Genomic DNA, 13195 nt, shown 5'->3' on the forward strand with positions numbered 1-13195 from the left:
CGACACAACGGCTTCATAGCTGTCAAAGTTTATCTGTAACACATCAAAAAATCAACAACTTGATAAAAACAAGACAGTTTTTGTAAAAAGCCTTTTGTTAAAACACATTTCTCTACTACATTGTGTTTGTATTTGCTTCATCATACTGTAGACACAGTCAAACAAACATGTTTCATCAGCTGACATGTAAACACTTTAAACTGTTAACCTCTGTACCTCTCCCCAACAGAAACACAAGTTATCGTTATTCAATGCATTTACCATAAAGATGAGAATAAGTGTGCACTCAAAATTTAGGGGCAGGTACCTGAGGACAGGCTGATTAGCAGGATGAGACACACCTGGGCCCATTGTGCCCCATGTATGAAGCTGGAGAAGCTACCAGCTCAGAGCACATGGAAAAGACAGGAGTTTGTTGAGAAATGTTTTGTTTTTCAAGATAAGAAGTTACTGTTCTCTACAGGTGAGGAGTCTGAACTTGCAGGTAACGTTACTGTTAAAAATTAACTTTGTTGAGCCCTCACAAGCTTTGAAATGTAAGCTTAGTTTTTGATAGACTACATCAAAATAAAGCAGTTTGGATGTGATGAATTCTGGCCTCTGTGAAGGATTTCCTGCTCTCTAGCTGTATTATATCAATGGGACCAACAGGAGGGCTGTGGCTCTGTATGTGGACAATGACTTGAATGTTCTTAAAATTTCTAAATGTATATTTTGATTTTTCTCATGTTACTGTTAGTATTGGTGGTTAAGTAATTGTAATTAACAGACCATCTATTTCTATTGTTTTATGTTTTCAGTAAGGAGCAGACAAAATAAGATTTTCTTCTAACAATCTGCTTTGTGAATTCTGTATAATGTTTGATAAATCTCTGCCAGTATATCAGATCTGGACTTGGATTTGATTTCTCTTATTGTAGTTAAAGCTGCACCTGAATCACTGCATATAATTGAGTTGTCTGCTTTATTGTCCTCTATCCACCAAAGTGCACCTTAATATTGCCAACATCTCTGCTGTGAATACTGACATCTGATACGTCTGTTTTTAATTCTTAATTCAGGAATGATTACTCCAAAGTAACCAATTCTTTATTTATCTTTTATTCTGTAAATATGAACTCCATCTTTGTTGCAGATGAGACTTAACTTCCTTGACTATTTCTCCTGATCTCTATCTTTTGTTATTATTCAGTGAGCATAGATCGACTTCAGGTTCTGGGATTATCCATGATGGTTCAACTGACCAACAGACTGGAGGGCACACATTAATATTAATAATACCAATTTCCTCTGCCTTAGACTTTTGCTTATTTCCAAAGTTTGATTTGGCCTTTCTCTCTTTACTTCCGATTCAAGAGAGGCGATTGAATTTCTGTCCAATTGGTGTCATCCACTGGGTGGCAGTGCAGGATGACTGGATAGGTGATGTAGGGTTTTGAATTAAAGGGCTCTCCATAAGTTATCACGCCAACAAATACCTGCTGTAACACATTTAATGTATTAATGCATCTTACAAAACATGTTCTAACAGGCATTAAATGATGAGCTTTGAGTTTATTATTCTTCTGTATTGGGTCACCTCAGATTGTGTTATCAAAGATGGGATCATCTGCATTTTAATTGTGTGAAGTTTATTTTATCCCTGGAGTGACAGCTGACAGTGTGGATGATTTTTAACCTCTGATTCCTTCACTGCAGCTCAGAATAACATGAGACAACCATGTGATGATAGTTGGAAATAAAATGAATGCTTGTCTTTGACTAAAAAAAAAAATCCACACACTGTTAATTGGCTCCATGATTATAAATGCAACATTTCAGTCATTAACTACTTTCCCAGTCTTTGCTTTGGTAGCAGAAACGGTCTGGCTTTACTTTTTAATTTAAAAAAAAAATTACTTCATTCATGGTTCTGATGATGTTGCTTGTAATTAACAACCCGCCTCTTTCACATGAACACGCTCGTAGCTGGAAAACCCCAAATTGACTGAGCTAGTTGATAGCAGCTACCGGTTATCTGGAAGGACAATGTTAGGCTCAGTGAAGCCAGATAACGAAAAGATATCCTGAGTATGTTGAACTTACTTTGTAGTACAGGGGCCTGTTTCAGAAAGCAGGTTTAGTGAAAACTCTGAGTTTGTTCACCCTGAGTTGAGGGAAACTGGGTTTTCAGTTTCAGAAAGAGAGCTAACTTAAACTTGGTGTCAGTTACCGCAGTAACTGACTGTGAAGCTAACCTGCTCGCTGGCAGGTTTTCTTCAACAAACCCTGAGTTTCTCTCCGTCTCCTCCCTCTTCAGAACCAGACACACGGTTTCATTTCCTCATTCATTCAGTCCGTATCAAAGCGCATTCATTAGCAGAGGTTCACTATCTGTCAGAATCTAAATCCTGGTTGAATATTAGTTTAGTTACTCAAGGACTTTCTAAAGTTACCACTTTATATAACTATATATTTACATTTTATAGTATCATCACATCACCAGCACAGGTCCTCTGACAGCTGAAGAGTCCTTAAATCAAAATATATAGTGATTTCTTCTTCATGGTACAAATTGTTTAATAGAAATAGTACACTGCAGGATTCAGAGCGCCTTAAAAACCTCAGAGAAAATCCAGCTTGGTTATGTGTGAAATAGAATATCATTGGTCACTGGAATCTTTGTTATAAAAGATGCTAAAAATCAAACTTTAGATCCTTTGTGGTCAAGTTCAGTAACACGCAACAAAGCAAACTGTAGAAGAAATTTTGGAAGCAAACTCGAGACTGCTGATTAAGAGGAAAATGTTAATGCTTGAGTAACAGATCAGTACTGTCCATCTGGTTTTATACATGTACACTTGTAAGGTACAATAACCTAGGCAGTGCATCAATTTTGACATGCAACAATCCTGAAATAGTCTGGAAATGCAATAAAAGGTACAGAAGGCTGAATAAGATGAAAGCAAATAAGCTGATGTGAACCGTTTTCTTCCAGGATTTAAGGGGTGATTCTGATGAAACTAGCTCAAGGAATAAAGTCCACTTGAGCCGTTCAATCACTCATGATATGAACACAAAACCTTCCTGAATAAACTGAGTTGGGATTAATCTCAAACTGTGACAATTGCACTCCAAGAATGTCGAGTACAAAACAACAGGAAACCTCCAGCATTTAAAGAACACAGCATAGAAGAAGAAGATCCCACCTCAACCTATGGTCCTTCTGGTCAGGTAGAAATGGATCTCAGGTGCAGGTTAAGTTGCTGAGGCCCAGTGGCCCGCTGAATGTCAGTAAATCAGAATTTAAACCAGGTCAGATTAAAAATACAGACAATAACAGGATATAATAAGATTTTAAATCTTTACTTTCAATCGGTGTCTTTTTTTGAGAGAAATCAAGGCTCTTCTGTCCACAATAATTTAAAAGAATAAGACTGGTAAAACAATGTGCAGACCATTTTTTGCATTCAAAAACAAATTCTCTGTTTTATAAGGCATTATATCATTATAGTCTATTTAAATTGGACTTAAAAATGTTGGATTATTTATACATTTAAAAGTATGATTGTATATTTATACAAACCTTTTATAGGAAATGATGAACTCCTTTTACTTTAAAAGTCAAAACCACCTTCAAAAGTGAAACTTAAAGATAAGAGTAAGAAATACTTATTGAATATAACTTCATACTTCAACAGATGTGGAAGAAATACTATTTTTCTTACCTACAATATGTAAATGACACAATAAAACATATACCTTAATTCAATATCTCACTGCATTTGTTAATAATAAACTTTAAACCATGGAGAGAAGACTGTTAAAATTAATCTAAATGTCATAAGTTATTTTAAATAATAGTTGTGTGAAATTACTGATGTGTTAACATGAAAGCAGTGTTTAAAGGTTGTAGCTGCTCAAAGTGAAGATTAGACCTTTACTGTTATTGATTTTACAGCAATGACTCTTATTGTTGTTGAGTGAAAATCTCACATGTCTCACATAACTTTGGGGATTACCCTTATTTGTTTCCCATTGTCACATTTCACTTTGTGGCAACTCAAAATTCGCAGTTAAAATGGTCCAATTTCATCACATCAAACAGCTGGTGTGACAATAATTCTTAAGGCCCGTATGTACATTGAAATAGTTGTTGGTCTCTAATTGTTCCTTCTGTTCATATTTGCCCTGAAATACTGTCAGACTTAAATGTAAATGATGGGAATCAATTACACAGTTCCTGTTTTATGAAAAAATTCATTGTTAAATTCAACTTAGACTAAAATGAAGGTTCAGTAGCCTGAGTTAGATAAAATCAAGAGGGTACCCTCCACATTTGCAGCTTTTCAATATGAAATCCCTAAAATGACGAACTTCAAAACACAAGACAAAACAAACCAAAATAATAGAAGAAAATGTAAACAACACAAGTTAGACTTCCAGTATATTTTAGACATGGACTTTCAGAACTGTATGTTGGTTTTATGGTTGGTGGAGAGAAGCTGTGGCGCCTCACTCTGAAAACTGGATATGTAATAATGCAAGCATATCAGAATTCCAACATGTATGTTTTGTCACGTACTTACCAGTGATGCTTGCAGGACTAGTTCTTCTCAAACAAGCTCTAATTTCCTCTCTGGTTTAGTCAAACAGGAAGTCACACTTGACAACACACCCTGCAAAGCTCTGAGAGACTCAGACACAAAGAAGAAATCTAGAGAAACAGAAGAAGCAAAGCAATAATCTTTATAAACATTATTACTGTATTTGTTTGTAGATTTCTTCACCTGTCATTTTCCACTAAGTGAAGACTTATTGTATCTTTGATTTGTATAATCTTAAGTACAAATCTTTCTTGAGTAATACATGGATGTGTTTGCATGTGCTGGAAAGCAAAAAACACAATTCAGCTTCTGACAAAAAAAGAAAAAAAAATCCTTTTTATGTAAGTGCAATGAATGAGATGAGATTAAAAAAAATGTCATGAATGTAATACAGATATCAAAACTAATATTAAATTATAAGAAACTGATCATTAATTCAAGAAGGAAGGCTGGTTAGAGTCTACAGTTAAGCAGCTCTGTGAGGCTGCACTTCACAACACAAAGTGAGGTTTCTAGTGTGAATTCAGTTGAAATTTACAACAGTGATTATAGATCAAAAATATTTTTGTGCACTTACTAACTGATTAAAAGTGAAAATACACAGTTGACAGTTTACTTTAACTATGTCCAGATTAGTCTTGTAGGAGTATTAAAGAACAAGCTGTTGTCCTCCTACAACCTGTGTGCATGAGTCAGGCTGTCACAAATGGGAGCTTGTACTAAAGGTCTTTGGAGGTATAGTGATAAGTTTGTTTGGTTTGGTTAAAGTTGCTGTCTCTTAAGCAAACAAGTAGACGTCATTGTTTGCAGGGTTTTGGTGAATTGTAGTAGCAAAGTTCCACTGTTTTCCTCTCTCTGATGGTTGTAATTCTACTCCTTCAAATTAATACCACTCAAGTAGTTTGAAGTCTGAAAATCTATAGTTTTGTCCCCCATCACTTACACTGTAAGTGGATTATGAAGGGATCTTCTAATGGTCAGTATGAACATGAGGAATGATTACAGCAAGAAAAACATGTTTCAGTGTTCATTTGGGCTCCTGACTGTTGTCTTAAGATAGACATGAAATGTGAGCCTGTCTTTTAAACTTTATCTTGGGGCGTTGATATAACTGTTAAATATGTTTGGTGAATATGAAGCCACCTCAAGGAGCCAGTTAGTTAATTAGCTTGGCATAAATACTTAAAGCCTGGTTCTGCCCAATTATCAACAAAAAGAAAACAAAAGTCCACTTACTAAACACCTCTAAAGCTCACTCACTAACATGATATATGTTGTTTGTTTAATCTGTTGAAGAAAGAAAAAACAGTATAAAACGGCAATTTGCCATTTTATAAGGAATTATCAGTGTATGATGTATTATAAGACCTCTTATAATACATCCATGGGAGTTATGTGCCAGACGGTTTATCGGCTGGGACAAGTTGCCAGGCAACCACACGCAGAAGGAAGTTTTTTATTTATTTATTTTTTCTTCTGCTCCGCTCAAATTTCTGAATGTTTTTATTTTAAAGGCACCAGTAAATCGCAGCACCGCTGTCTTAAGGAAATCAAGCTTCTCCCTTTATGACAGTTACAGAGTGACTGAAACATACAGTAATAAAATATGAAATGACGGCGGCTCATCAGGTGTCTAGATGGTAACCCTGGATTTGCAAAAGATCTCGCGAGAGTGATCCCGAATCGTGATTTTTTTTTTTTTACTGTCCCTAACCAAGTGTATTTTGTGCCTGAACCTAACCAGAAGTTAACCACAGCGTTGTCATATCATAAAACATAATTATTTTGTACAACGCACACAATGAAAAAACAACACGTACAAATCTTGCGAGAGATTTGCAAATCTAAGGTAACCATCTAGACCTAGATATGACCTTGCCCAAAGACACTATAAAACATTTATAGTCTCCTTCATCTCGACGTGGATGTAATATAAGAGCTCTTATAAAAACATCCATGGACCTTGCCCTCATTTCACCTTTCATTGTCAGCTTTACTCTCAGTTGCTGTCAGCAGCAAACTTTCCAACTTTTCCACTTTCTGAATACATTTTTAATCTCTATATACTTGAAATATGTTTAAATATCAACAGAATCATTGTGAACTTATGTGTCTTACTTGTATTTAAGCCAAACTGAGAACAAGGAAAATATGGCTGTTTTACTTTCTGTTCTGGATCACAGTGAGAGTCAGCGCCATTAAGTTTTGGATAATTTTAAATGTTTTTAACTGACATCTTGAGAAAATTTTAATATCATGGTATATTTCTGTGCATGTTTTGTGTTATATTTCAATTTTAATTTTGTGACCACATCCTCTGGTTAAATAGATAGTCCATATCTATTGGATAGCGAAGCCCTCAATCTGATCTAACAAAGCACAGGAGCTGGCATTTGTTGGCGGTAAAGTTACTCAACCTTTTTTGGGCCAGTGCCTCCCCATCCATTATCCAGATGCCTTATTAATTGTTCCAACGGAAAACAATAGCAGCCTACCAAGGAAAAAAGTCTGAGGCTACTGGGAAAAAGCAGAAGGATATGTATCCATAGTTAAGGTGTTCAATAGAAAACTGGCAGCATTTCTTCTTGTTCTGCGTCATTTTGCTGATATGATTGTTGTTGTTTTCGGATGCTATTAATGATTAAACATTTGGACCTGCAGTGGTCAAATAAAATAACCAGATCAAAGGTCCACAGGAGTTTTGGTTCGAGTGTTTCTTCCCCCAAGAAAATTTGATGTTATTTAACTAAAAACTATGCTTTTTTTACACAATTTTGGACTATTATCTGTGTGCCATAAAAAAATCACAAAACATTGGTAAAACAGGCTTATAGTGAATGGATTTGAACTGCGATTTTCTCATCCTCCCATAGTCAGGCTGTAGCCACCAGCCAGCTGTAGGGACGACTATGGTTAGAATTTTATCTTTATCTTACCCACAAACCATTTATTTGTCCCGTTTTGCACATATCACAGAGATACAACAGACTACATTAATGCCATCTCACCACTTGCCCCCTGTGTTGAATATCATGTTATGTGTGTATTAATGTCTGTGCTTGTGCAAGGAGTGCAAGGAGTTGCAGGCCTGCAGTTCTTGGCAGCCAGGGAAGTCAGTCCTTCACAAAGCAGCAGTGAAGGACAGCACTCCCCCCCCATGATAGGTGTTATACACAATGATAACATCATGAAAACTGTTTACAACATGAAGAATATACGAAAATAATGTTAATTAAAATAAAGCAGATTATATTTCTTTATCTCAGGAGTGGGGACAGCTCACGGTTCATCTGGACAACAAGTGTCACCACCGAGAGCCACGAGCTGTATTCCCTCTTCATGAGGCACAGTCCCACAGTCTCACTGAGGCCAAGTGGTCCCAGCTGGAGGGGAAGCACAGGATGGTCAGCCTGACTGATGCCGAGGTGATGAAGAGTGAAATTAGTTTCTTTTTTTGCAGCTGCAGTGCAGTATTAAGTTGCCCTAAGGAGGTGTCATTTCTGTGTGGGGTTCTCTAGATTGGTGAATGCCTACATGTGTCATAGTAGTAATAAAGTATAATATAGTTGAATGATGTGACTGCTGTTAGTTATTGGTTTGATTAATGATTTACAGTCTAATAATGTGTGTTGTATTGATTACTAACGGTGGCTGATCAGGCTAATTATCAGCTAATTGTACTCAGTTTCTATGCAATAAATGGTTGTGTGCGTGTTTTTAAACTACTTTCCTGATTAAACTCTATGTGCTTGATTATGTTATTAATGACTTCTGATGAGACTTGAAAGCTATTAGAATTCTGTTGCAGATATCCAGAATGTTCATTCTAGATATCAAAAATGTAATTGTGGATATCTGAAGTTGAGAGCCTAATAGCCTACACATGAATGGCAAAAGTGATGTAATTTGTCCTCGGAAAAATGTCATTGTGAATATTTGAAAGGTTCATTTTGACTAGGAAGAATTGAATTAGATATCTACGATGCATATCCAGTCTAGCTGTTAAATGTATCTTAAATTTATTTTTGACTAGTAGACAATCAGCGTTGTCGGTATCTTGAAATACAATTTCTACTAGTAAGAATGTTATTGTGGATCTCTTTAATTATCATTCAGACTAATGAGAATACAGTTTTGACTAGGAAAAACACTATTATGGATATCTAAAATGTAATTACAGATAGGAATGTGGTTCGATTAAATGTTAAAGACTTGCCATAGCAGACTATAGTGTAGCCTACCTGCTGCGGGTCACTAAATGTGACAGAATATAGTGTCATGACCCGGCTCTTAGGACATGACAAATAAAGGGAAATACTAACGGATGTACCCAAAATCAATCATTTATCTGTAACACCTCCTCTATTCCCTCATATTTCCTGGTGACATTTGCTTTTACTTTTAGGCTACTTTATCTGACATCGTGACGCAGATTCTTTTCTCCATCCTAAGGTAATGTAACCGACAGTTTCCAATGTTTTACACATTAATGGCTCTTTGTTCATGTTGTTATTATTAACTACTGTTAGATTAGTTCCTCTACAAACAGCAGAAATCTGTCGTTTGGTTGTTAAAGTGTCGTTTGGATCTAAAAGTGAACTCTCAACTAACGGCTGTAACATTTTCCGCCATTTTGCAGTTGAGTTTGAGTGTGTGGAGTAACGTTAACAGTTGAAGTAAACTGATCGTCACTAGTTCAGCACAGTGTTTTTATTACTGTGTCCCAACACTTTTCAGGTTTTCCTGCCTGAATCAGCCTGTGGAGGAGGCGGAGATGAGCCGCTGCTCTCCCCGCTGTCTGAGACCCTAAATACGGCTCCGCCCAGCCGGACAGCCGCTGGAGAACAGCTTTGACTTCATGTGTCTACAGGTGAATATAGACCTGTTTATATTTATACTACAGGACTCATGTGGAGACAGAGGGGAGATTTAACCTGTTAATTTATTTTCGTGTTTTCACGTCGTTAAATATTAGAGAGATAGAAAAAACATTTGGTCAAAATCACAGATGGAAACAGCTGACCTCTCTCTCCTCTCAGGACAAGGACACAATTTAACAGATGTGTGTTAAAATAGTCCAAATGGAGCCCAAATAAACATTGAAACATGTTTTTCTTGCTGTAATTATTCCTCCTGTTCATACTGACCATTAGAAGATCCCTTCATAATGCATTTACAATGGAAGTGAATCCACAGTCCTCCTTCTGTGCAAAAATGTATTTAAATGTTTATCTGAAGCTAATATGAAGCTTCAGCGTCCAAATGAGTCAAATCCAGTAGATATCTTTCAACATTACAGTCTTTTTAGTGCCAAAGTTCCTCTTTTTGTTACTATACTTCCACCACAGCTCAACAGGGAAACACTGTCTGAGGAAACACAAAGAGGGAATTTTTAGCTAAAAAGACTGTAAATGTGTCAGATATCCACTTGATATGACTAACTCAGACTGCTGAAGCCTCATATAAGCTTCACATCAACTTTTAAATGCAGTTTTGCACAAAATGACTCCGTCACTTATGCTACTTTATGCTCCACTACATTTTACTCCAGTCCATTTATTTGATTGATTGATTTGTTTATTGTAGTTAGTTTACAGATTTTGATTTTACATTTTGAAAAAATCATACTTATAAAATGCAATGCAGTGTTAAAGATCAAACCAGTGCTCCTCAACCTGTTTGGCTTGTGACCCCTGTGACCAAAAAGCAGCATCTAGTTGGGACCTCTTTACTTTTCAGATGGTTTCATTTATAGAATTGCTAGTGGGTCCAGAGAGGTAAAATTATACAATATTTCACTGAAAAGCAAATATGAAGCTAGAAAAAACAAATAAACACAGCAGCAGAACATTTAGTTTTTCTCTTTTCTTTCCTTTCTGACCCTTTGGGGGGTCTGAATCCTACAGGTTGGGAACCACTGGACTAAACACCAGCTACTTCATTTAAAAAAAAAAAATTATTATGTATTAATTTAATCCAAAAAGTAATTCTTCCATTGTTTCTTTTTTAAGATGTGTGTGTTGTGTCTGGTTGACATGTTTTGCTCCTAGTTATGGAGGTTTTATATGGAGGGTTTTAAGGGCTGAAACTAAATATATAAATACATAAATAATTATATAATGCTTAAATAAATGAATAAATAAATATTATTTCATAATAATTGTCACCATAAATAAATGAATCACAAATTAAATGAGACATTAAATATAAGTTGAATTTATGTTTATTTATTTATTTAAATTATTATTATTATATACTTATTTATTCACACTTTTATTTATCTATTTATAATCTTATTTCATCATTTATATATACTTTTATTTATCCATAGCGTAACTTGCTGCAGCAAAACAAATAAATGTGTCAACTTCATCCATCAAAAGTCAGGGGGCGGGTTAAAGACTCTGATTGGTGAATGAACAGTATTACAGACCAGCAGGATCTGAGATCCTGAATACAGCTTCATTCATTTCTGTGTCAGTCGGGTCAATATCATTCCAATTCATTCAGTGAAGCCGTCAATCTGATCTAATAAAGCACAGGAACTGTAATTTGCCTCCATCTGTTCAGCTACAGCTGACATATCTACTATTGTAACACACAAGATTTAATTTAAATCTGCACCAGGTGCTGCCATCTTGAATTAGGCAAAAGCAGCAGATTCAAGTTCAACCACCAATCACAGGGCAGAGTCCGACCCCCTGACTGCTGATGGATGAAGATGACGCATTTATTTATTTCACTGCAGCAAGTTACACTATGGATACATGAAAGTATATATACAGAAAGAAATAAAGAAAGTTATAAATAGATAAATAACATTTATATATTTAATGTCTGATTTAATTTGTGATTTATTTGTGGTGATAATTAAGCACTGAATTACACAATTATTTATCTATTCATTTATTTAAGCATTTTGTTGTTATAATTATATATTTACTCATATATTTAAGAATTTAGTCATATAATTATTTATGTATTTGTATATTTAGTTTTGGCCCTTAAAACCCTCCATATCACAATAGCAGAAGGAAATGTTTTTATTGATTTATTTCTTTTGTTTCACTCTTTCTTCATGTTTTTGTTTTAGAGGCAACAGTAAATCAACAGCTCTGTCTTAAGGAAATTGATCTTCTCTCTTTATGACACTAACTTACAGAGTGACTGAAACATTTAATGAAATATAAATAAAATGACAGCTGCTCAGTCAGAAGTTCGTCATGTATGTGAACCACTTCTTGTTGTTCTGCTGCTTTTACTTCCTCCTTCACTCTCAGCTACAGCTGTCAACAGAAGCCTTTCCTACTTTTTAACTTTCTGAATACATTTATAAATCTACATATACTTTAAAAAATGTTTTTATATGTTTTTAAATATCAACAGAATCACCGTGAATTTATGTGTCTTACTTCTATTGAAGCCCAACTGAGAACAAGAAGATGTTGTTGCTTTACTTTCTATTATGGACCGCAGTGGCAGCCAACAGTAAGTTTTGGATAATTTAAATTGTTTTAACTGTTAGAATTTTTTAACTGACATGTTGAGAAAATTATAATATCATGTTATATTTCTGTGCATTGTTTGTGTTATATTTTTTGGGTTCAATTTTAATTTTGTGACGACACCCTCAGGTTAGATAGAGTCTAGTTTCTGTTTACTACATGTACACATTTACATGAACTGTGACAACAGAAATGTATATTTGAACAAACACTTATATTTGCTAAAAAAAAACAATATCATAGTGTGTTAAATGTTAAATATTGCTATAAATTATAAACGAGGGCTTTAAATAAAGTTTTACTGCTTTTTATTTTGAGTATTTCTATTTTATTCTACTTTATGCTCCACTATATTTTAGAGGTAAATATTGTACTTTGTACTTAACTTTTTACTTAGTTTTTACTAAAAACTAGAACAGGACACACTTGATTAAAGAAAAAATACATTTCAGTGATTAAACAGAGAAATTTGCATTCACATGTATTTTGTTTTATTTTATTTTACAGAAGAACCACTCTACGGGAAAATAGGTGACAAAGCTGTTCTCACACCAGCCTCTGTAGTGAATCCCATCACCAGTATAGAGTGGAAACATGGACCTGATCTTGCCATGGAGTGGTATGGAGGCGAGACTTTCTCCTACCGACACTTCGAAGGTACCACTTTAATTTAAATCAAGCTGTTTGGTAGCCAGAGATCAATGATTTTATACATTAGTTTGAAGATTTTGACAAATTTGAGATTTTGGTTTAAATTAGGAGTCTTAATATTTTCTGTTGTAAATTAATTATATTTTAAGGAATTCTTATACAGTATTTAATAGGTTTATCCCAGATTTTGGCTAAATTAATGGATTATATTATAATAGAGGGATTTTGAATGTATTTTCTGCATGAATTGAGTTTTTTTTAAGGAGTATAACCCATTAAACTTGACAAATAAATACTGACCCTGATTTTTCACCTTTAGTAAAGTATTGAGGCCCTTTAAAGGTATACTGTTAAATAAGGTTCACTTTCATGTGTTTTGGTAAAAAAGCCCTTAAATTGTGCAAATTATCCCCAAATATGTGAATATGTTGCAATCCAAATATTTATTCAGTC

At 34.9% G+C, this 13195-nt stretch overlaps 1 protein-coding gene across 1 annotated transcript in view; it reads left to right on the forward strand.

Annotated features, from left to right (window-relative positions):
* Positions 1-9093: 9093 nt before the first annotated feature.
* The window catches only part of LOC137176731 (titin-like), a 45854-nt gene continuing 41752 nt past the window's right edge, over positions 9094-13195 (forward strand). The window contains exons 1-4 of the mRNA XM_067582612.1: positions 9094-9224; positions 9324-9456; positions 11973-12074; positions 12599-12748. Of these exons, the coding sequence (XP_067438713.1) occupies positions 12029-12074; positions 12599-12748 (196 nt within the window). The 5' untranslated portion in view covers positions 9094-9224; positions 9324-9456; positions 11973-12028. The remainder of the gene's footprint in view (positions 9225-9323; positions 9457-11972; positions 12075-12598; positions 12749-13195) is intronic.

This window comes from Thunnus thynnus, chromosome 24 (assembly GCF_963924715.1).
Source record: "Thunnus thynnus chromosome 24, fThuThy2.1, whole genome shotgun sequence".
NCBI classification, from domain to species: domain Eukaryota; kingdom Metazoa; phylum Chordata; class Actinopteri; order Scombriformes; family Scombridae; genus Thunnus; species Thunnus thynnus.